Genomic DNA, 24,957 nt, shown 5'->3' with positions numbered 1-24,957 from the left:
TTTCTTTCTTTCTTTTCCTTCCTTCCTTCCTTCCTTTCTTCTTTTCTTCCTGCTTTTCTTTTCTTCTTCTTCTTCTTCTTCTTCTTCTTCTTCTTCTTCTTCTTCTTCTCTTTTTAGTGTGCAATGTTTTCTAAGCATCGTCAGTTTCCTCCTCTGCATTATTGGGTATTGGGCTTATGAACAGGATCTCTTTGTGTGTACACTGCTATGACAATGAAGTGAGATGTGCCGGTACCCTTACAAATTGGTTGGTATTTTTATTATAGCACAACAGAAAGCCAAGCATTCAACCATCTCCGCTACCACACGTTTACTTGGGAGGATACCCAAGACCCAAACGGAAGCACAAAGTACGTCCACCCATCTACGCAGCCCGGCAGCCCCCTGCCCGCCGACGTTCTAGACCTCAGAAAACCAATAGGCACGCGTGCATGCGCTTCCAAAGTGCTTCACTAGAGGGCAGAATCGAGACCAGGAAGTTCTAACGCCTGTCGTACAGGTACGACGTAAAACGGCTCTGCTTTCTGGCAACCTGCTTCCGATCCCGCGTGTGTGAGTTAACGAGACAACTTCCTGGTGGGAAACGCGTGTTTTGAAGGTGGACGGCAGTGACGTTTTTGCTATGGGCAAACGCGGGAGCCGGAGCCAGAGCCAGCTGCTCACCACCCTGACTAAGAAGCAAAAGAAGCATCTTCGGGATTTCGGCGAGGAGCATCCCTTCTATGACAAGTATGGAGGGGCCGGGACCAGCGGTGCCCGTGGTTTTTCCCGAGTTGGGCCCGCCGGTCTCCCTGGGGATCTGGACAGGACTGCTCCCCATTCTTCCCGCGCTTTCCCAGCGCGCTCGGCTTGGGAGGGTGCCGGTGGCATCCCGCCGGTGATGGGGTTCTTCGTGGGTCCTCTGCTTTTGTTGAGCCCTTAGCTTTAAAAAGCTAGACCGCACGCCTCCTGTGGGGGTGGGGTGCTGGGTTTTGTACCGTTAGAGGTTTTCTAAGATTGTTTTTGGTTTTTTTGTGTGTTTTTAAAGAATTGTCTGGGCCCCCTAAACATCGCTGTTCTATCCAGTTACAATGAGGAAACCGGTGTATCGGTAACTGTGAGTTCCTCTCTAAGTGTCCAGACTCTCAGTTATGGTCGTCGTGCTCACCTGCCACTCCACTTTGGGGCATTATAATGAAGAAATGTGCTAGAAAAGGTCTTTTATTGGTTAAATTGATACTTCTTTCCGAGGAGAGCCAGTTAACTCTGTTTGTCAAGTGACCTCGTTAAACTTGCCATTCATCAGTTATTATCGGTTTGTTATATTCTTAAAATCCCTGTCCCAGTGCATATGTGGCTTTTACATGACTATAGCTATAATGTATTTATAGTGGTATACTCTGCGTTTTTCATGTAAAGTTATCATTAGACTTTTTACTAACTGCTCCATGCTGGTAGTTAGAGTTTAACATTACCTGTTTCTTCTCAGGGTTTCTGGAAAGGAGGCAAAACCACAGATTTATCAACTGGTAATGCTTTATATCTTTTTTTTTTTTTTAATAATAATTGGTTCTTGGTTGTTGATTTTAAGACTATATATAATGATAATAAAGCCTGGCTACATTCCCACTCCTTTCGATTTTAGATTCTAAGCTGTTATTTTAGTAGTATTGCTTAGTGTTGAATGCAGATGTGTGTTATAATGCCATTGTGATAACTAATATAGTAACCAGAGTTTGAAACTTTCCTGAGAGATTAGCCTATTAGAACCTGTCAAGGAGGCTTACCAGAGGGCTCTTGGTAAATCCTAAGGAGTATCTTGTTTACTTAACATAAAAGGAGCCACAAACAGTGCACACTGAACAAATTCCTAACTCATTACAACAAACTAAAATAAACCCTACATTCTTTTGTTGTATTGTAATTTTCCTGCTGCTTCTTTCAGCATGCCAAATATCTGACAATAGATTAGATCTCCTTATAACCTAAAGGTCTATTTTTGGTCCATTTTCTTCCCATATAGAACATTAGCAGTTCAAAGAAGATGAAAAGATTCTAGAATCATAGCTAAACTAGCTTTTTTGTTTGTTTGTTTTCTTGAGAGAGAGAGAGAGTGTACATGCACGTGTGGGGTGGGGAGGGGGAGAGAGAATTTTAAGCAGGCTTCACACCCAGCACAGAGCCCAACCTGGGGCTGGATCCCACAACCCTGAGATCATGACCTGAGTCAAAATCAAGAGTCAGACACTTAACTGACTGAGCCACTCAAGCATCCCTATTAGACTAGTTTTTTAAAATAACTTTGTTGCTGGGCATCATTGAATAGATAAGACTGCATATTTACAGAAAAGCTAATTTTTATTTATGAAAGTCTGAACCAGTTATATTTTTGTTTTTTTAAAAGATTTTATTTATTTATTTATTTATTTACAGAGAGAGAGACAGCCAGTGAGAGAGGGAACACAAGCTGGGGGAGTGGGAGAGGAAGAAGCAGGCTCCCAGCGGAGCAGGGAGCCCGATGCTGGGCTTGATCCCAGGACCCTGGGATCACGCCCTGAGCCGAAGGCAGACGCTTAACGACTGAGCCACCCATGTGCCCCATGAACCAGTTATATTTTTGGCCTAATGAAAATCATAAGGTAGAAACAAGAATAGTATGTTTCTGTTTTAAAATTTTCCAGGGCGCCTGGTGGCTCAGTCGGTTTAGCATCTGTCTTCGGCTCAGGTCAGGATCTGGAATTCAGGTCCTGGAATCAAGCCCCATGTAGGGCTCCCTGCTCAGTGGGGAGTCTGCTTCTCCCTCTCCCTCTACCACTCCTCCCACTCATGCTCTCTCTTTCTCTCTCTCTCTCAAATAAATAAATAAAATCTTTAAAAAGAAATAAAATTTCCCATTTTCCTTTTAGTCAGAGAGTTCAGATACTTCAAGTTCTGAAAGTGAAGCAGAGAGTGAACCAGAACAATTTTCTGGGTACCACAAGCTACTTGCCACATTAAAGAATGCTTCAGAAGAAGATGAGGAGGAGGAGGAGGAAGAGGAAGAGGAAGAAGACAGTGCTGTACATGAAGCGGAAATGAACGGTGAAGATAGCAATAGTGACGTCAGTGTGGAAAAAGAGACAACAGGAGAGTCTACCAAAGTGCAGGAGAGTAAGTGTCTTTGGTGTGGGCTCATCACCTTTGTCAGGGCAGACTGCCCCATGGGCACGGTGCCCTATACTGTGTGAGTTGGATGGAAGCACATGGATCCAAAGCAGAGCTCTTAACCTTGCTGGTTCAATGATATCCTTGAGAATCTGATGAAAACACAGGACCCTATGGCCAGAAAAATGCAGAAGTAATATTTTTGCTTATGATTTCCAGGACTTCATCAATCCTAGGTAAAGATCCCTTGATTCAGAGGAAAGGGAACATAATGCTGTTTTTGCGTTATACAGTCTTAATTAAAGAGATCATCGTCCTTTCCTTAGAGAAACCCAGGTTTAATGGAATACAGACAAAATATACAAAAATTTTAAAGCAGCAGATTTGTACGGAATAGCTAGTTATAAGGCGTTGAAGAGATGCTAAGTGATTGCACGCTGTCAGAGTAAATGAGGGAGGGCTTCAGGGAACCTCTAAGATTGAAAGCTTGAAGGAATTATATCTCACTCGGACTTCTAGGTGACTTTTTTCTTTTAACTTTGAAACTAACATTATGGAGGTATGATTTACAGGCAATAAAGTCTACCCGTTTTAAGTATACAGTTCAATGAGTTTGACACATACGTCTTTGTTACTATCACCAAAATAAAAATTCAGAACATTTCCAATACTTCCAGAAGGTGTCTTTTTGTCCTTTTATAGTGAGTTTCCCCCCTCTGGCATGAGGCAACCACTGACCTGCTTTCTTTCACTAAAGATGAGTTTTGCCTATTCTAGAAATTAATATAAATGTAAGCATACAGTATGTACCCTTTTGCATCTGGCTTCTTTGGCTCCTGTTTTTTATGACTAATCCATGTTGTTCATATATTAGTAATTTGTGACTTTGTATTGCTGGAGTCATATTTCATTTTCAGTGTGTCTAAGTAACTTTTTATGACTCACTATTGTAATGCCTGTTTTCCTTGCAGCTGTGTTTTTTCCCTATACTTTAAGGTGTCATACATCATTCTTAGTATTTTAATTCATCAGTTTTACTGGTCTAAGAGTTCATTGCCTCAGACTTAGGGGTTTTTTTTGTTTTTTATTTTTATCTTCTGTTTTGGATTTTTAGAAATGAAAAGTTTGGGTTTTTTTCTTTAATTATAAAAGTGATATACACTTACTATAACGATTTAATAGGGTAGTATAGTTAACCTGTATCTCCACCACCTTGCGATGAACATCTTTAACATTTCGTATAACTCCCCATTACCTTTTTATGGATACGTGTGTGAGTACAAGTATGTACATATATTTATGTATGTGTGTGTGCATAATGATCTCATACACTTCTGTAACTTACTTTTTTTGGTAGTATACCACAGATCTTTTCCATGTGAGTAATCATGGATTCATCTTCTTAATTATACGGTATTTCATTGTAAATGATATGTGGTAATTTAGTTAGTAATCCATTGATAGAAAAGGATGAAATCAATTTTTCCAGTTATTTCTTGTCATAATCAGTGCTGCTTTGAACATCTTTACATGTACCTCTTAGTGTACTTTGTCTAGTTATCATCTTAAAATAAGTTTGTAGAAGTGGAACTGGGTCAGCCATCAGGCTTAATGTTGAAACTTAAGTCTTCCACCTGAATTTGCTTAAAAATAAATAATAGCAATGAACATCAGTGTTGGTTTAGGCTAAGGAATTAAATTCTACTTGTCCACAGAAGTGTAATTACATTTATGCATAAATAATTTTACAAAATGTTTCTCCAAATCACAGGTACGGTTTTACCTGCTGACCCTGAAGGAAAAGGTGGGGATGGGCCAGTTAGCACATCACAGGAATCCCTCGAGGAGTTTACAGATGCAAAACACGAGTCACTCTTCAGCCTGGAAACCAATTTTCTTGAAGAGGACAGTGGAGGCACATGTTCTCTGAAAGTATCACAAGGTCAGAGCAGTGTGTGGTGTTGGAATTCACCAGATGCTTGGTGTGGGGGTTTGTGTGCTAATACGTGTTAAATCTCCTATTCCTGGAATGAACAGCAATCGAAACAGTTTAGCAGCTATATCTAGAGCTGGGAAGACATACTTCTCAAAGGTATTTTGTGGTTTTTCAGGGATTAGGCTATGCTGGGAGTCAGGAGGCTATTTAGTAGGACAAACGGCCGAAGAGTGATAGTACGGAAGGCCAGTTCCCCAGACTTCATATTTTCACAGTTGGGGTCAGGGGAAGACTACTGGTTTTTTCTCCAAGCAGCAAAGGAAGAGAAAGGAGAAAAATACTTTGTGCTTTTCTTTCTATCCTTCACTTGCTCTTTGTTATTGGAGCAGGAATTTTTCCAGATTTGTAAGACTCAGGACTGACTAATCTCCTTGGTCCTCATTACCAGGGAGCACCCTTGAAGCCAAAAAGCTCTGTTCTGTCTCTCTAGTCTCTCTCTGCCTCTTGGTCATGCCTCTGTCCTAGGGGCAGTGACTTGTAGGCGTAGGCAGGTCTCTGCTCCCTCTCTCAGGTCCACTTTCTCAGCCTGTGCCTGGAGGCCAAGTCAGGTTGGGCTCATTCTGTATTCTGACTACCATTTTTGGCCCGTTACCCTTCTTTTTTTTTTTTTTTTAAAGATTTTATTTATCTATTTGACAGAGATAGACAGCCAGTGAGAGAGGGAACACAAGCAGGGGGAGTGGGAGAGGAAGAAGCAGGCTCATAGTGGAGGAGCCTGATGTGGGGCTCGATCCCACAACGCCAGGATCACGCCCTGAGCCGAAGGCAGACGCTTAACTGCTGTGCCACCCAGGCGCCCCCCCCCTTTTTTTTTTTTTCTCCCCGTTGCCCTTCTTCAACCCAGCTCTACCGTTAATGAAGCTGAAATTTTAATCCTTATTTGGCTCAGTTGGTTCTTTTGGTTATTGTGCTGGAGAAGGAGAAGTAGCAGGTAGGATTTGGGCACCACCCCATTGCAAACCATCAAAACTTTAATAACCTTGGAGGAGGGGTGCTTGGGTGGCTCAGGGTTAAGTATCTGACTCTTGATTTCTGCTCAGGTCATGATCTCAGGGTTGTGAGATCAAGCCCCGTGTCAGGCTGTGCTCCTGTGCATGGAGCCTGCTTAAGATTCTCTCCCTCTTCCTCTGCCCCGCCATACCCCTCATGCTTGCTCGCTCACTCTCCCTCTCTCCCTCCCTCTCTAAAAAATAAATAAATAAAAAAATAAAAACCTTGGAAGAGACATTAGGGAGCTTGATTATCCTAAAATTTCTCTGCTGGTTTTGCCTATACAGGTATGTCAGCACCTAGAATTCTTATGTCCTATTGTTCACTCTCAGGTGTTAGTATAAAGTGCACTGCATTGAAGTGTTACCATTTGGATCCTTGCATGGGTCATTTAACTTTAACTGCTTCTTAATGAGCGGGACTGGAAGGGAGGGTTGGGTGGCCAGCTCGGAGGACTGAAGATAACCCTGAGTGTAGGTACTACCATTTGGATCATTTGTTCACCCCAGTTGAGTATTGAGCATTTCTATGTGTCCTGCACTACAAGAGAAATCAGGCATGGAACCTGCTCTCAGGGGTCTTACACTGTTGCGGTGGGTGGGTGGGGGACTGTGGAGGGCCCCAAGGATGGCCTCTTAGTAGAGCCAGCACTGTGCCTGGCAGAGTAGCTCCAGGGAAATATTTATTGTGAGTCAGGAGATAACATTAAATTGATAGTATTTGGACATACAAAAACGAGGTGAAGGGAAGGGTAGAATTTTTAATTGAAGGAAGGAAACCCACAGAAGCAGAAGAATTTGAGGGCCATATAATTAAAAAATTACGTTGGAGAGGTAGACTGGACGTGTACACCCTAGCGTACCCCAAATTTCAAACTGAGAAGTTTCTTCAAGGGTTTTGAGCTGAGAAGTAATGTGATAAGAGAAATGCTTTAGGAAAAGGAACCTGTTAGAAACTTTCGAGCTGGGAGAGAGGACGCGGAAAGTAGATGGGAGAAAGGATGAGTTAATATTGTGAAAAGGAGTGTGTCATTTAGAGGGATGACCAAAAAATATCTGTTGTTTCCTCCTAAGTGATCTGGCATTCTTGATTTCTGAATTAGATCCATTTCTACAACATGTGAGCAAAGAACTGAAAGAAAAAGAAATTCAGGCTGTTGCCACAAATCCCAAAACTACTCACCAGCTAAAAGTAAGTATTGCTTGGTCATCCCCGTTACAAAGGAAAGGAAGCTCCAAGTAAAGCAGTGGTCTTGGGTTTTGGCAGTCTCCTCGAGTGTATGATATACCCCAGCGGCGGGGGAGCTGATAACGGAGCGTAGCATAGGAAGGCCAGAAGAGCCTAGTGGGGCACAGGCGTAGCTAGAAAAGGCTCTGGGAAGCTGGAGTGTGGGAGCCAGGGAAGAATGGCTTTGGAGACAGGTACACCAGGGCTTAGACCAGCATCTGAGAGGCGCTGTTACATAACCCCAGGCAAGTTAATCTACTTTTTTGCTATTCACTGTTCTCATCTGTTAGAGGGGGCCAGTAATGCTTACCTCAGAATGAAGTAATTTAGTTTACCGACTGGTACATAGAAAGTATTGAGTAAAACAGTAGCTACTGCTGCTCTTGGTTTGTGTGAAATATCTGAGGTAGATTCACAGCTAAGTTACTCAGATGTGGAGCAGTTTTTGCTTCTTTGTGTTTTTTGTTTTTTAAGAGTTGGTCATCCTTTTTTAATTGAAATTTTTATTAAAATAATAATTATAGCTGCATTTTTTAAGAAGTAACACAAAGACATCCCTTATGCCCTTTGCCCAGTTTCCCCCCAGTGGTAGCATCTTGGCAAAACTATGCCGCAGTATCAGGGCCAGGAAACTGACATTGACACACCCTTCTGTCTTATTCAGCTTTCCTCGGTTTTGCTCCTACTCTTTTGTGTGTGTGTTTAGTTCTGTACTGTTGTATCAGGTGGAGGTTCCCCTTATCCACCACCAAAGTCATAATTCCTTGGAGATCCACCCCCAGTTCTTGGGGCAAAGCAGTAATTCATTTATTTTTATTGCTGAGATCATCCTTTTTTCCCCCTGAGATCAGCAATTTTGTTACAATGCAAAAATTCCCAAACTGGTATTTCACAAAAGTAATGCTTTATGATTTTAATAGCTGTAGCTCAAAAAAATTTATTCCATGCCCAAGTAAATTTGGAAAACTTGAGGTTAAATACAGTAGAATAGAGCTCTTGTCATAGGACTCATCAGAACCTTTTGTATCTAATATACATTGTGACTCTCCCTGAGGGGGATTAGTTTTTGTGATGTTTACCAAAGTTATTGACCGTGGAGCCCTTTTTTTTTCTAGAATGAATTTTGATTTCCTAGAACATATTCCACAGAATAGTTTGGGACACACTGACCTAGTGAAGAGCTCGGGTTGGAAGTCAGAAACCTTGGGCTCTAGCTCTCAGCTCTATTCTCTCCTGGGTCAAGTTTGTCTGAATCCTATAATCTCTCTGAACCTCTGCTTTCCTAAACTGTAAGACAAGCATAGTGTCCACCTTGCAGGGTTGTTGCTAATGGTTAAATGAGGTGATCTGGTAAATCAGAGGGAGCTTGGCAAATTAGAGAATACTGTGTGAACGTAATGTATGATAATGCATTTCTAACTGAGATCTTGATCTGTCTCTTTCTAGTGGCCCGTATTGGGCCAGCTTGTCTTTTCATCCAAGTTTCAAAAGTTGGAAACATTTAAACCCTCAAAGGACGTTGATTTAAAGTCACTTCATCTCCAGAAGCCTCTGGAATCCACCTGGACCAAGACCAACAGCCAGTTCCTCTCTGGTCCCCCAAAATCAAGTGGCCCCTTCACACCCCTCCAGAAAGAGCTCTTCTTAATTATGAATTCTTACCGGGACCTGTTCTATCCAGAAAGGACCGCCCTGAAGAATGGGGAGGAGATCCGCCATGTGTACTGCTTACATGTAATAAACCATGTCCTCAAAGCCAATGCCCAGGTGCTTGGTAACAATAGCAGACGCCGCAGCCAGAAACTTGGGGTGGGTGACGATGATGACTTCAGAGACCAAGGGCTAACAAGGCCCAAGGTGAGTGGCAGCAGGAGAGCTTTGTCCTCCAGAAGGAGGCTGCAAGGCACTGCCATATAGGTGCCTGGCACTTAGCAGGTACTCGGGTATTTTAATGATACAAATACTGGAATAATGAATGGGTCCAAGAGTGAGCGCCTTAGATGGGCCAGGCAGGGTCAGAGCAGTGCAGCAGACAGCTCAGCGGACTGTTTCTAACCATGGAGTTAAGTGGAAACTTGTGAATCAGAGGTACCTCTGTGATAATTCTCCTTAAAGATAACTCTGAACATACATAAATGACACTCCCTTGCAAATCTCTTCTTTGTGATTGTCAGAAATGGATGGAACTTTAGCAAGCCTTTTATCCAATCCCTAAATATTGTAGCTATGGACAGAGATCCAGATCTGTAGAGGACCTTGCTAAAGAGCCCCAGCGAAGGAGGAGCAGAGATGGGATTAGAACCAAGGAATCTCTTTCCTGAGCCACACACATAAGTAAACCTTGGAAAACAGAAATTCCTGTTTTTCCATTGTACAGTTACTACTGCTTAAAGTGATGATTACATTTATTTGGGTTTATAAGCCTAAGTTCCAGTGGGTTTGGAGCTTTGGTAGAAAATGTCTTTTTTAATTGTGTCCACGTTATTCATGTTTTACGTGGCTACATCTTGTGTTGTCCATTCCCCGCACCCCCTTAGCCTGTATCCCTCCATATTGAAGAAGTCTCATCTTTTTAGGTTGTTTTACTGAGTTTCATAGGATCCTAGGGTTTAGTACTGATGTGCCTCTTAGACATTTCTTGGTCCAGCCCCCTGTATGATAGCTGGGGAAGCTGAAGCCTAGATACTTCGTGTTGTAGCTGGGACAGTAACTTGGCCTTCTTCAGTCTTGGGCCCTCAGTGCTGCACTCTACCAGGCTCACTCACTGCACCTCTCCGGCTGTACTGGTTCTGTTTCTGGGAAACTATCTCAGAGTCTTGAATATAAGGATTGTAAGTTTATCTGTTTCCATTTAGAGTTGTAGAAGAAAATGAGTCCGATTACCCATGAAGCACATTTAGAATTTGATCAGTTGTGGAATCTGACAGGGGTTGTTTACATTGTCCATATTTACAGAAGGGTAGGTAGAAATTCATCATCTGTTAAGCATATTCTGTTTTCATTCTCACCAGTAACTTTAAGCATTTTTGGAATTGTTTGGAAAACTGAGCCCTACATTTCCCATTGAGGTATGATTTTATTTCAGAAATGCTTTCTCATCATTTCTGAAAAATGTACTAGGGAACATACAAGAAAAGTAGTGATGCATTAATCCTTTTCCTTACTGGCTTTATTTGTTTTCTACTTATTACACCCAATTCCTTTTTTTAATTTTTTGTTTTATTTAAAAAATTTTTTTTCCTAATTCATTTATTTATTCAGCATATTTTTATCCCTTGGGGCTTATGCATAGAAATACTACGTTCTGTGGAAGACAGAAATGAGTAACATTCTTTGCCAGTTGTATATCTGTATTGGATTTGTGCTAGTGGACACCTGTTAAAGGCATTGACCTAATCTTGAAAGATAATGTCCACATTCTGGTTGAGGGTTGCCTCCCGTGGGGCCATGAGATTAAAGTCCATAGGACACGGGGCTGTAGGTATGAGAGGTACTCAGGTTCTAGTACTGAGCCAGGTCCTGTGTAAAGCGGGTGACCGAGATGTGAGCCCTTCCAGGGCCTGCCACTCTACAGAGGGTTCTTTAGCTCCACGTTCTCAGGCTGACCTGCAACTGCCGGTCCTTGCCCTGGTCCCACCAAGGCTGCCGTGGCTTCCTCCACAGGTGCTGATAGTGGTGCCCTTCCGGGAAGCTGCTCTGCGAGTGGTACAGCTCTTCATCAGCCTCCTCGAGAGTGACAGCAAGAAGAAAATAATTGTGAGCAACAAAAAGAGGTTTAAGGGAGAGTATGGCTCAGATCCTGAGGAGAGACCACCCAACCTGAAGAGGCCTGAGGATTACGAAGCCGTGTTTATCGGCAACATCGATGACCACTTTCGGATCGGTAATTCCTTCTCGTCAGAACTCAAACCCTGAGGGACCTACGGTGTGAGGTTCGCGTGGCCAGAGGCTAGAAGCCTGGAGTTAGGCATTCTCTCAGTGGGGTGAGATGTCCTCCTACCAGGACTGGGGTGCATTTGTGAGATCTTGTCTGCCAGGGGCAAGAGTCTTCTTTGGCTAACGGGGTGGACACTTGGCTCAGGGTGGAGTGCCTCTGAAGCGGTGTGTAGAGACATGCACATTTACAGCAGAAATGCCTCGGCACACCCATAGCTAGGAGTTGATTCTACAGGGGGAGTTGGAAGTGATAGGCTGAGTGGGCCACTCTGGGGAGGCTGAATAAACCGAGCGTCTATGAGTAATGGACTTCGCTCCTACCGGCCACGTAGAGTGCCTGCCCCCTGAATTGTTTCCACTCACGACTTACCGACTGCTACCCAACTTGGTACACCTTTGCTTATCTCTCATTCACCTCCCGTATACTTGGTTGGGTGATTATTGATAGAGTAAAGTTCTTGGGAAAATGTCTTTTAGTCACATAAGCTCATTTGAAAAACAGTTATTAAGCATCTACTGTGTGCCAGGTACTGCTAAGAAGCTGAGGATATAGAAATAAAAGTTATGCTTCCTTCTGTTAAGGAAATCCAGCCTAATGGGAAAATAGTACAGAATGCTAAGTGCTGAGCAGAGGATGCAGTGGATGTTCTGGGAGCGTTTAAAGCGATTTCTGTACTCAAAACGGGCATAGGATAGTTGGGGAAGGCGTCCTGGTGGAGGTGCCATTTATAGAAAGTTGAGACCTGATTAGGATTTAGTGTGTTACAAAGAGGGGTGGTCAGAGTAGAGGAAAAGGGTTCAGACAGGAAACTGCACATGCAGAGGCATCAGGGTGAATAAGCTGAGCGTGACCTAAGATCTATATAGGCTTTGGCATGCCTGGAGTGTCAGGTGCGAGGGGACGAGATTAGATGTTTAGTTTTAAATGTGCAGGTGTCCTGCAAGCTGCTGATATGTCAGTTTTGGGCTCAGGAAAGAGATGTGGGCTAGAAACACAGATCTTTGTGGAGGTGGTTTTACAGCTGTGGTTAGTGAATAAATTTACCTATTTATTACCCATAAACTTACATAGGGTGTGAGTAGAACTTAGAGCTGAATCAGGGACTTGTGGAAGAGCTGTTTGGCTCTGAGAAGATAGATATGGGCCAGGTCAGGGATAGAAACAGAAGTGAGTGTTAAAGAAATGGAAACCACCAGTGAGGAAAAGAACATTTTGAGGAGGATGTGTTCAATATATTGCTTTATGCATTTGTGAGTGTCCTTGAATTGGTGACCTTGGCAAGAGTCCTTTCAGTGGAGTCCTGAGAATCAGGCCAGATTGCGATGCACTGAGGAATGAATGGGAGATTTCTAAGCAGAGACCACTCTCTGGAGAAGTTTGAGCCAAAAGGAAGAGAATGAGAGCTAGACAGGACCATAGAGGCAAGGGGGGAGATGATTATTTTAGGAGAGAAAACAACTGGAGCACAGTCATGTGCTAAGGGGAAAGATGTGATGGTACAACATGCATGGTGAGCGGGTGGAAGCTAATGCCTGGGTGGGAACTAATGAACGGATGTGTACTTGGCTGTTTTGTGTAGGAGTGGCAGTACTTCAGAGGAGCGTCCGACTCTATGCCCCCTTTTACTCCTCCGACATCCTCATTGCCTCCCCGCTGGGCTTGAGGACCATCATTGGTGCAGAAGGAGAAAAGAAGAGAGATTTTGACTTTTTGTCTTCTATCGAGCTTCTCATCATTGATCAAGCTGACATTTACCTGATGCAGAACTGGGAGCATGTCCTGGTAATGGTGGCCATTCCCATTTAGAATGACAACATTCACGTTTAGAGAAGCAGCTCAGTAATTTAAGTCTTAAAAGGGTTATTTAAGTCCAAATGAGTACTCAGTTTGGAAATGGAAATATTTCAAATCTTCCAGTTTGAAAAAGCCTTTTATCCCCTCTTCTAACCCACAGTTTGGCAATAATCATGCAGAGAAGTAAAAATTCTTACCAATATTTTCAAATCTCCAGAAAAGATTTCTTCCCCTTTAAGGTCACCTCTCCTAATAGACCACTTTAGTGTAGCTGGTTGGTAGATTGGTTCCTCCTGACCAGGAATGTCTTTACCTAGTATAATTCCTCCCATAGTTTATGCTTATTTTCCTTTGTTTGGCCTTCAGTGGAAATGGGAAAACCGCTCAAGATTTCTTAATGTGTGATCTTGTCTTACAGAGAAATGTAGGATGTCCTTACCCTCCTACTGTATCTTGTGCTGTAATTTTTTCCTCCTTCCCCACATACTCTGCAGTGTTGTCCATTTTAGGATTGAACAACTGTGATTTGGAACAATCCTTATCACAGAACCATAGGTTTAGTTTTTTTAAGGCATTTGAGAACTCACTTCTACAGTTCCAGGGCTTATAGGGACCCAGGAAGGTTGGGGCAAATAAAGGGGATATTTTAATTTATAAAGTGTGGAATAAATTTATAATACTTGTTATCCTTTAATATATATTTCAAAGTGAAAATATAATTAGAAAAGCCATGTTGATGGTTGAGTCACGTTCTGTAATTTGAGGGAAAGGCATGTGTAGTGGGTCTGGGGCTAGCCTAATGTTTTGGGAACCAGGTCACTGAAGAACAACAGCTCTGTTTTCCATGTCATTTCCCTTCTTGTCCAAGTCTGAGACTGAGGAACCCATAGAGTGACTAGGGTGGCATTTCAGAAGTTCCTTTCAATGTAGGTACCATCTTGATCCTTTTTGAAAGGTCCAAGAGGTAGCCAATTTTAGCTTACCTTTCTGTTGGGGGTGTTCACCTAAGTGGGCAATTCACCCCCATCTGAGTCTTGATTTTCTGGTGTGATTCGGAATTTGGCTGTACATACTCCATGGGGGTAATAAGATGACAGACTAGTAAAATGCTTGGCAGTGCCCAACGGGTATATCGTCAGTAAAAATTAATGGTAGTGCTGTTTCTGCTCAAAGCATTTGATGAACCACATGAACCTACTGCCCTTGGATTCACACGGGGTGGACTTCTCTCGAGTGAGGATGTGGAGCCTCAATAATTGGTCTAAGTACTATCGCCAGACACTGCTTTTTGGGGCCCTGCAGGATGCCCAGATCAACTCTGTGTTCAGCAAGTACTGCGTCAATCTTCAAGGCCAGGTGCGCTCTCTCCTTGTTTCTCTGGATCTCCGTGAAGCATTGTGTACTGTTTGGGTCATGAGGCATAAGGCGAGGATGGCATTTGATCAGCGGTGGGGGCGGCTCGCTTCCTAATGCTCTCATTGACTCCTGGCAGGTGGCTGTAAGGAACGTCCCAATGACAGGCTCCATCAGCCATGTCCTAGTGCAGCTTCCGCATGTCTTCCAGAGGATGGAAGCTGAAAACCTAGCTTCCGTGATTGATGCCAGGTACCTATCCCTCCCTAGTCCCATTGGACACCTGGGGGTCACGGAGAGGGATTTAGCTTCGTGGGATTTAGCTTCGGCATACAAATTTAGAATTGGATTCCATGTTGATTTTACTACTATTTACCAAATGATATGAGATCATTGAACCTAATCATCACTGACAGAAGAGGAAACCAACCTAGAGAGGTCCTAGTTTGTTAGTGGCAGCATTAGTACTGTAAATCGGGTTCTTTCCACAGGATCGTGGCATTTCTTAATTACATTACACTACTTAATGCTGCTAAGTGTTCCATGTCAACAACTTAATTGTAAGCCCTTCAGGGCAAGAACTAATGCCCAGCAGCAAACACTGAAACCTTTAAATATTCAACTGTAAGCTCTTCACCTTTTGCCTCCCGCAAACACCAAGATTCCAGTATTTCTAATTCTTTCTGTATTTTCCCTGTCTCTTTGTGTTTTGTTGGGGGACCCATGGTAGGAAAAAGATGCTTTGCGTATGGGAGGTGTTCAGTAATTATTTGTTGATTGATCGACCATGGAATGAATGAATGAATGAATGAATGGTGTGCTTATCTACATCTAGAATAATTCTCTGGGATACACTGACATCACATCTATTTTTTTTTTGCAGTGAATTACGTAATCTCTTTGATGGCATAAGCCAGGTTGGCCTCTTTGGGGGAGGTAGAAGGAGATTGTGACTTGCCCAGGGTAATCTAGTTAGTGGTGACATTGTGAGCTAATTTCTAAATCGTTGACTTTGCCCTTTGCTTTTCCACATCAGGTTTAATTTTTTTGTGAACAAGATTTTGTCTCAGTATCGTGACGCCGTCATGTCTCACACACTCATCTATGTCCCTTCCTACTTCGACTTTGTGCGTCTCCGGAATTACTTCAAGAAGGAGGAGCTGAATTTCACCCACATCTGCGAGTACACCCAGAAGTCTGGTATCTCCAGGGCCAGACACTTCTTCCTTCAAGGAGAGAAGCAGTTCTTACTTCTCACAGAGCGCTTCCATTTCTACAAAAGGTAAAGTAGCACTGGGTTTGGAGTGTCCTCTCTGCAGGTGAGAACGCAGTGCGATTCACGGCCTGCTTCTGAGCGCATGGCAGTCTTTGCGGTGCGATAAGGTCCTCTTTACTCTCCTTTCTGTGGAGAAGCCGGCGGGTTTTGGAACTGGATAGACTCTTCTTGGTTGAGTGGTCTCTCCACAGAATGGGTATTGTTGGAAAAGGTAGAGACAAGTGAGTGTGTGTGGTGTCACCTGTGTGTAGATCTGGAGCGCCCCCACACTTGGGATACCTCCTGGAGCTGTGGTTGTACACCTCAAGAAAGATGTTCCTAGGTTGAACGCTCCAGGGGAGGCACAGCCGAAGTGAAGCTAGGAGAGAGGGAACCGTCCTGGAAGCACAGACAAGATAGCAGGGGCCTCATGGTCTGTGGAGCTGGAGGCTGAGCACCCGGTCCGTGTTCAGAGTTACGGTGTGCCTGGAGCAGGTGCACACACGCTTCCGCTCGAGGAGACCGCGACTGAGGGGCCCCTTGTGTGCGGGAGGCAGAAGGTGAGGGGCTTAGAGTTGAATATTTAATGATTTCAGTGTTTGCTTAGCTTCCCCATTACGTGATTTGACAAAACAAATTGGATTTGCTTTTTAGAAAAAAATTCTAATTAGAGCGTTAGTAAACTTGAGCCTTCTGTTACTGTTTGCAGCCACTTGTGCCTCCAGAAGTCAGGTATTTTATTATTTTGCCAAGTCTTTCTCTGCTGCCAAATGAAAAAGCCTTTTTTAAGCCCTTGTCTATAGAGAGATGGAAATTGCATCCTATTATCTTTTCCTTCCAGATGTGCAATAATGTTCAGTGAATTGATGTTTTCCTTTACTGTTTAACTCTCAGTCTATATACTACTGAGGGGCATGTTTTCTCAGAGAACCCCAAACACAGTAGCCGGAAATCTTTGAGGCTTTGGCGCGTATTCGATGATGCATGTTGGCATTGCTTTGCCTTTTAGTTTATGCTGATGTTAGGATGTGCTCTCCAGACATGCTCTTGTTTACCAAGATGGGAAGGGAGGAGTCCAGCAGCCTGCCAGGGCAGAGGAGGCTGCCATGACATGACCTCTTTGAGTGTTCTGCTGACTGGGTGATCTGTGAGTGGAGAGATGAGAGATGGCTGCACTTGTGTTCCCTGGGCTCCGTTCTTGGCCACCTACACGGGGCTGTTTGGCCGAAGAGTGTTAATGAAGGCCTGCTTGTTGGCGTCATTATTTGCTTTGTTCCAGTAAGTTGTTTTCATTCATGTTGAAAAGTGATATTTTGGGGGAGTTTGCACTCAGCAGGTCTTAAGAGCCCTTCGTTTTCTATCAGCTTGACACATGAAAGCAAGCCTTTTAAGTGAAGTGGTTGGATTGGAAAACTTCCCAGTGTGATTGTTTATAGCAAGTATGAATTAGGCTGGGATGAAGACTGCTCTCAAAGAGCAGCTCTTCAGTGAGGGGGCATGGTGTCTCAAGTAGGCAGGACAGTCCCCTGTCTTACACCACTGTTGTGTACTGAACTGTTGTGCCTCCAAATCACTATAAAGACAAACCTACATGTACCGCTTGCTTTATACCCTGGGCCAGGTTAATTGGTATATTCTGTGTTTAAGATGAATAGAAATAATGTGCTTCAGTGTTCGGCGACTGCTAATTATCTCAGGGTTTCCAACTTGGATTTTTTTTGCTTGAGAGGTCACCAAGGTGACGATCGGTGCTTTTATCTGAAATGCCTTTGTGATTTGATTTTACCTTGGGAAAGGTACATGTATGTTAAACTTTAGTATCCAGCTCTGAAATTCGTTATATTCTCTGTGGAAGTGGGCAGTGTTAGAAATATCACGGCTCATTTGTGAGCTAGCAAAACATTTTCAACTGAAGATTAGTCGTTTTTTGTGGCATCGGGGGATGAAACCAGTAGAATTAGGATAGGACAGGCCTTTGGTCATGATGGCCTGCCTGAGGATGGGATGCTTCACAGCCCTTTCCCTGAGCATTGTCACTGGGTTGCCACAGCAGGGAGGGTTCTCAACCAGGGCGCAAGTCAGAAACTTTGGAGGTGGGATTTATGGGGTTGGGACAGGCTGCTGGCGTGTTCCTGAGTACCCCCGGCCCTACAGAAGTATTCCAATTCTGAAGGTAGCAGACCATCTTTATAGACAATGTGGAGGAGCTAGCCTTTCAAGTCAGTTGTGGGTGCCTCACTTATCTTTCACAGTTGGCGGGTGAGGTAGGTGTTTGGCAAGTCCTTTGTCCTTAGTTTAAGGACATCCAGCTGTTTGGTCATATTTGTATTTTGGGTTTCTTTTTTTTAAGATTTTATTTTTTGAGAGAGAGAGAGTGCGAGCGAGGAGAGGAGCAGAGGGAGAGGGACAAGCAGACTGTGCTGTGCATGGAGTCCGACAGGGGGCTTGATCCCAGCACCCTGGAGATCATGACCTGAGCTGAAAGCTAGAGTCAGACACTCAGCCAACTGAGCCACCCAGGCGCCCCTCGGTCATATTTGTAGGGGTCACTGAAGACCCAAAGGCTATACCAAGGGAGGAAGAGGGTAGAGGAAGGGATGCTGACGACTGGAGAATCAGCACTAACTGCCCCTCCAAAGAAGCCTTCACCACGTTCACTGTTACCAGGAGATACCTCGTCTCTGTTGTGGAAGAATTGAGACAGATTTTCTTGGTTTTTAAATATAACACTTACTGGAATTGGTTTTGTTGTTTTGTTTTATAAGTACTCTGATTCTAAGAGTATTATACAATTATTGTAGAGAACTTGGAAAATCTAGGTTAAAAAAAAGAAAATGGAATTTCATTGCTCTGATATTAATACCCGTTTCAGTGTATTTCTTTCCCTTTTTAATGTGAAAAATATGTGCACATGTACATACGCGCGTGCACACACACGGGCTTTTTTTAAAGGTACTGAATTGGGACCACACTATACTTACTGGGATTTTTTTCTTTTACATGTTTTAAGTGCTTACTGAAAAACAATTTTAATATGTTAACACTTTGGCATATATAGTTGTATATCATGGGTCCATTTTTAAGTTGATCTGTATAGCTCTGTCACATCCTCCCTTCCCCAGCTCTTTAGTTGGAAGATTTCATTTCGAAGGAAATTTTAAGACTGATACTGAACATCTGTAACTCCTTTCACTTGGACTTCACCAGCTGTTAGCATTTTGCCACATTTGCACGCACCCCTGTTCTCTTTCTTTCCTTCTCTCTGTCCATCTTATTTTTCCTTCCTGTGAACCATTTGTAAATAAACTGCAGGAGGCTTCATGCCAATGAACCCCTAAATCTTTCAGCATGTAGTTCCTAACTTTTAGCCACAATATTATTATCATATTGCTTGTTATTACTATAGTAATATCATCTGATATATATAGTCTGTATTCAGATTTTCCTAGTTGTCCCTACATTGACCATTATAGCTGTTTCATCCCCTAGTGCAGGATTCAGTTAAGGGTCAGACATTACATTTGGTTAATGTTTCTGTAGTCTATCTTAATAGTTCTCAGCTGGGGATAGTTTTCCTGGAGACATTTTTGGTTGTCAAAACTGAGGGTTATTCTAGTGGTCTAGTGGTTCTTGTGGGTTGAGGTGAGCATGCTTCTAGATATCCTGGAGCACACAGGATAGCCCCACAACAGAGAATTATCTGGCTCAATATGTCAGTAGTGCCGAGGTTAAGAAACCTTGACCTAGAATAATTTTCTTGCTTTTTTTTTTCTTTGACATTTTTTTTTAAGAGTCCAATCCAGTTTCCTCTAGAATGTCCCAGAGTCTGGGCTGTCTAATTGTTTTTTGTTTTTTGGGTTTTTTTTTTTTAGATCAGTGGTTCCCAAACTTTGCTGTACATTAGAATCCCCTTGGGGAGCTTTTAAAGATCCAAATACCCGGGTCATATCCCAATGCCAATTAAATTCCTGTGTGTGGGGGTGGGGACGAAGCATGGATACTTCATACACACAAACAGGTAATTTAGAGTATAGCAAAGTTGGGAATCACTGACTTAGATTAAATATCTTTGGTAAGAACTCTACATAGAGGATATTGTATACTTTCCACTGCATCTTGGCACATAATGTTGGTTTATATCATATTTGGTGTTGCTAAATGTAATCACTTGGTCAAGGTGGGTCTACTAGGTCTTTCCATTGTTAAGGTACCTTTTCTATTTAATTAATAAGTAATCTATGAGGTATGTATTGCATTCTTTTTAATGGCTACATAGTATTATGTTGTATGGACATATAATTAGTGCAGTTTCCTTTTAATGGGTATATAGATTTTAAAAAAAATTTTTCTGCTATTATATACAATAATGCCAAGAACATCCATATGCATAGTTGATGGCATAGGTGCCGAGTTATTTCATTAGGGTAAGTGTGGAGAAGAAAACCTGTTAGCTCAAAATCTGTATACAATGAAAAATTCATTATCCATTGCTGCTTATTTGCTCCCTACCAACTTCTCCATATCTTGTCCCCCTCTCCCCAAAATACACACACATGATAATTTGTACTCCACTGGCCTATTTGTGCAAAATCCCACTTGTTGCCAGTGACTTGATAGCCAAAATGATACCTCAGTGTTTTAATGTCTTTTTCTTGTGTTTTCGTGTTTTTTTTATGATCGTCTGTTGAATGTGGAGGCTGAGATAAGTAGTGCTTACACCCAAGCACACCTTTTACTCTGTCAGGCCACAAGTGTAGGAGTTATGAATCTAGGTAGGATTTGTTATTACTGTGGCTAACCTTCCATGCTCCACGGACTTCCAATTCCTCTAGCACACAGTGGTTTAGAGTGGGGCCTGGGGTGCCAGAGGGTCTTTTGTTAGTGTCCTCATCTTTTCTCAGCTTTCACCAGCCCTGTACCCCTGTGCCAGAGGAGGGGTCTCTCCCCATACTAGCTCCTCCCCCAGCAGTAGGCTGCTCTTGATCGTTACTCCATGTGAGGCTTGAGGTGGGGTTGGGGTTCTCCTGATGCAGCTTGCTTTTAGGCAGGCCCTGTTCGTTCTGGGCTGTGGAGGTGGGGCCTTCTCAGCATTCCTGTAGCACATGCCATGGCAGCCGAACCCTACCTTGTATCTGTAAGGGGTCTTGGCAGGAGTTTCCTGCTTCTCCCACGGTAGTGGCTAACCTCTGCTTATGTCCGAGCAAGGTCTTGGACTGGGTGGATTTTGTGCTCTTTCCCCAGGAACAGTCTGCTGTTGCTTTCTACTGGGTGTGAGTCTTACGATGGGGAAGGATGGGGTGGGGCTTTACGGCCCCAGATGGCGCTACAACTCCCCCCCGCCCAACAGTTGACCTTTGCCCCTCTCTCATCAATTCAGGGTTTTGCTTCATATAGATATGGATCTGGGAAGTGAGAGGTTTCACCAAAGCAGACCAGTCTCTCTCAGGTCTTCTGCCTTGCCTCCCATCTTTCTCCAGGACTCTCAGTGGAGGCTTGTGGAAAAGAACCCATGAGTGAGTGTGAGCTAAAGGAGTGTCCACAAATCCCAGGGATTCTGAACTGTCACGTAGGCCCACACTTGCCCTTTAAGAATTTGTTAGAAGTGTAGCGGTTTTCCTGCTACCCACTTTCTTGGCAGCTGCCCTCTTCCTCCTGTGCTCCTTCACGAGTGAAGTCGTTCGTGTGCCCTGTCTGCAGAGGGCTTTGTTACTCTTCGGAGTTCAGTGAGTGGTAGGCTGGCTCTTGAGATCTGGTTACACATCTCTTCCACGCTCCTGAGCTCAGCAACATGATATTGGTAGCTTGAAATTGGCCACGGTGGGAGTATTTACACCACAGAAATGGGCAGTCGCTTCAAATCAGCACCCTCTCTTCCCCACTGAGAACCAGTTATTAAACATAAACTGGTGCACCCTTGAATCAATTCTCTTGGTTGCCTTGTGACATCAGCTGTCTGGGCTCAAGAAAAGCAATGCTTTTGTAGGTTATCTGGCTTTTTCTTGTTAGTGTGGAAGCAATATGCTTTTGAGTTTATCGTATACTAAGCAGAAGTAGAACTGTATGTTTATTTTTGTTTGTTAACTAGTGAGATAGAACAGTTTATTCAAGTCATTAGCCATTAGAATTTCTTCTTTATGATAATATTAAAGGTGAACCCAGTGGTGGATTGCAATTATAGTTTGGAAGATGAGGTTCGTCAGAAGTCAGGATGATCCATGGGATAAGAAGACAAGGAAAACTCATCCCCTGTGAATGAAATCAAATTCCTGAGGGAGTCTAACATCAGCAGTATAGGAGAGAGCTTTAACAGGGAAAATCAGAGCCTTGTCAACTATAACGTCTTTTGTTATGGGGCCCCAGAGGGAATAATTGACCTCGACCCGAACCATACGGCGAGTCCCTAGGGTCTCCACCCCCCACCACCACTGTGCAGCACTGCAGCAGGGAAAGAAGTGCATAAGCTGTTGAAACTAATTGCTTTTCCATAATGCCTCATGGGTCCTCAGGCAGGATTTTGTAAATGGATGAACTTGGGACATCTGCCGTGGAGTTAACATGTCTGCAGAGTGACAGGAAAAGACTGATGGGAGCGCATTTACAGTTTATGCAGTTTATTTTACATACTGGGTCTGACCTCCTTTCCAGTATAGAACATTCTGTTTTGCCTGATTATATTAAGGGTCATGTTAAGTTGTTAAGTGTTTGCTTTTTAAGTTTTCTGTAACAGATCTTCAGTCCTAGTCTACCTCGGTCTACCCAGAGTAGGCTCAAGAAATGATACAATTTATTTTATCATGATCTTAAGCCAAACTTTAGGAATTCACATGTGTTGTCACAAAATAAGTCCTTCCAACTCAAATTAAAATAACCTTTGGTCCGTTGGTTGTGTGTGCCGCTATCGTCCTCCTTGAGCATGGAGCAGCAAGAGTGAGCTTCTGCCCCTGTCCAACTCTTAGGTAGCTTTTCCATACATTTTCTCAAGTAGATATAGCCTCTCTTTCCCCTTCCAATAGGTATACCATTAAAGGGATCAGGAACCTGATTTTCTATGAACTGCCAACGTATCCCCACTTCTACAGTGAAGTCTGTAACATGCTGAAAGCCACCAGCAGAGGAGAGGAAGCCACGTGGACTTGCACTGTCCTCTACTCCAAGTATGACGCCCAGAGGCTGGCTGCCGTGGTTGGTGTGGAACGGGCTGCACAGATGCTACAGTCCAAGAAGAACGTCCACCTCTTTATCACCGGAGAGAGATGAAAATTTGTTGGACAGGACATGGTGTTGGCAGGATGCATTATGCTCTCTTCTGTGCCACTTGGACCCAGTTCTGATCACTTGTATGAGAGAAGGACTGCTACAAGGAAGGAGCACCAGGCAGCAGCATACTGGATAATTCTTTTCAGGTCGTGTGTCCCTGAAAAGTTAAATGTAAACCAAATTTTGGTCACATCTTTCAGAGATCAGGAGGGAGCTGTTAGAATTCCAAGAGGTTGATACAAGGAAAAACTTTTACTTGAAACTCTTTGTAAGCCATAAATTCTTCTATTGTTATTTTATTCTCTCATTTATTGCATTTGGTAAATTCTTTCAGATTTACCTATTTCCGTGTGACGCTTTCTTAAAGTAAGGCGTACGTGTCATTGCATGAGAACTGGTTATGAGAAATTGGAATACTTCTTGCTGCTGAATATCATCTTAATATTGGATCACGCAGGTTTTGCAAAACTATTATTTTTCTCCAGCCAAACTTTTTTTAAACCTTAAACATTCTATTTTAATTCAAGCTAGAAGAGTACATACTTAAAATCACATTATTTAAAATAACATTAATCTCTGCTCTGTTTCAAGAGTTTTGTGAACCTTTGTGTTGTAATAGCCATCGTAATATCATTGTCTTCATTTATTACTCTAGTCAATTTTGTAAGTCACGTAACAGCTAAAATGACAGGGGAGTTTCACTTTTAAAAACATTTTTATCTTGAAATATTCCCAGAAAAATTAAAAATACCGAACCTGAACCATTTGAAAATAAATTGCTGACTTGATGGGCCTTATCACTCGGAAAGATTACCCCTGAATTTAGTGTGTATTGCCTATAGATAAGGACCTTTTTCTGTGTAACCAAATAGGAAATCCGAACATTGCAGTTAATATCTATTGCCATCTAATCCTCGGACCCCTTTTTCCAAATGTCCCAATAATGTCTTCTATAGCAGAAGGATACAATTCAGAATTACATACTGCCTTGAATTGTCACATCTTTGTAGCATTCTTTATTCTGGAAGAGTGCTCCAGCTTTTTGCCAGCTTTCTTAACTTTGACACTTTTGAAGGTAACAGGCTGTTTATTTTAGATAATGTTTCCCTTTGATTAGGTTTAGTTTATGCGTCGTTGGCGGGAACACTGAGGCACCACTGTGTCCTCACTGCATCTCCTCAGGGGGCACACACTGTCCACTTGCCCCATCACTGATGATGCTCAGTGACCACTGGTTTTTCTTTTGTTTTTGTTTAATTTTTTTTGAAGATTTTATTTTTAAGTAATCTCTACATCCAGTGTGGGGCTCGAACTCACAACCCCCATATCAAGAGGTGCGTGCTCTAGTGACTGAGCCAGCCACTTGTTAAACGTACAGTGTTTGCCAGGCTTTTCCAGTATGGAGTTCCTCTTTTCCTCTTTATTAATTTATGTCAGTATGGACTTGTAGTTTCACCTTCTGTTTAGTGGGTTATAAGGCATTACTGTCAGTGTGGACATGTATACACACATACCATCTAAATTTTATTTCTGTATCCATGTACTGAAACCATGAATTCACACCACACCTCTGATTCCAGTCTGACACCACAGGATGCCTTCTAGTTTTCTCCCTCTTTGTAGTTGTAACGAGACATGTGGCTCCCATTATCCTCAGTGGAACGACCCATAATTGGTACAGATGTTCTTTTACTTGGACACACTTAAAATTGCTTATCAAAAAAGTAAAATCATTTTTGGGGTAGTCTTCCTGCTGAATATTTTTTTTTTATTTTTTATTTTTTAATTTTTTTGAAGAGTTAGAGACAGCCAGAGAGAGAGGGAACACAAGCAGGGGGAGTGGGAGAGGAAGAAGCAGGCTCCTAGCAGAGGAGCCTGATGTGGGGCTCGATCCCAGAACGCCGGGATCACGCCCTGAGCCGAAGGCAGACACTTAACGACTGCGCTACCCAGGCGCCCCTTCCTGCTGAATATTTAAATAGGTATTTTTATTTCTCTCTTTACTCAACATGGAACTATTCATTC

The 24,957-nt window shown here is 42.9% G+C and overlaps 1 protein-coding gene across 1 annotated transcript; it reads left to right on the top strand.

The window, feature by feature from the left end:
- The first annotated feature begins 536 nt into the window (after window positions 1-536).
- On the top strand, window positions 537-23,931 carry UTP25 (UTP25 small subunit processor component). The gene is made up of 12 exons (XM_008701190.2): window positions 537-729; window positions 1,469-1,508; window positions 2,886-3,129; window positions 4,895-5,065; window positions 7,212-7,300; window positions 8,783-9,193; window positions 11,000-11,219; window positions 12,853-13,055; window positions 14,241-14,423; window positions 14,560-14,672; window positions 15,457-15,702; window positions 22,689-23,931. The coding sequence occupies exons 1-12, from the start codon at window positions 623-625 to the stop codon at window positions 22,930-22,932; spliced, it is 2,271 nt and encodes a 756-aa protein (XP_008699412.2). The 5' UTR covers window positions 537-622; the 3' UTR covers window positions 22,933-23,931.
- The last annotated feature ends 1,026 nt before the right edge of the window (window positions 23,932-24,957 follow it).

Source organism: Ursus maritimus, unplaced genomic scaffold (genome assembly GCF_017311325.1).
Source record: "Ursus maritimus isolate PB19 unplaced genomic scaffold, ASM1731132v1 scaffold_2, whole genome shotgun sequence".
Classification (NCBI taxonomy): Eukaryota; Metazoa; Chordata; class Mammalia; order Carnivora; family Ursidae; genus Ursus; species Ursus maritimus.
This window is presented reverse-complemented; position numbering and strand designations above follow the sequence as displayed.

Excerpts from the sequence above, each read along its gene's own strand:
- UTP25 (XM_008701190.2), top strand. The coding sequence starts at position 623 with ATGGGCAAACGCGGGAGCCGGAGCCAGAGCCAGCTGCTCACCACCCTG. Across the intron at positions 1,509-2,885 it reads AACCACAGATTTATCAACTG|TCAGAGAGTTCAGATACTTC; the intron begins GTAATGCTTTAT and ends TTTTCCTTTTAG. Across the intron at positions 14,673-15,456 it reads GCTTCCGTGATTGATGCCAG|GTTTAATTTTTTTGTGAACA; the intron begins GTACCTATCCCT and ends TTTCCACATCAG.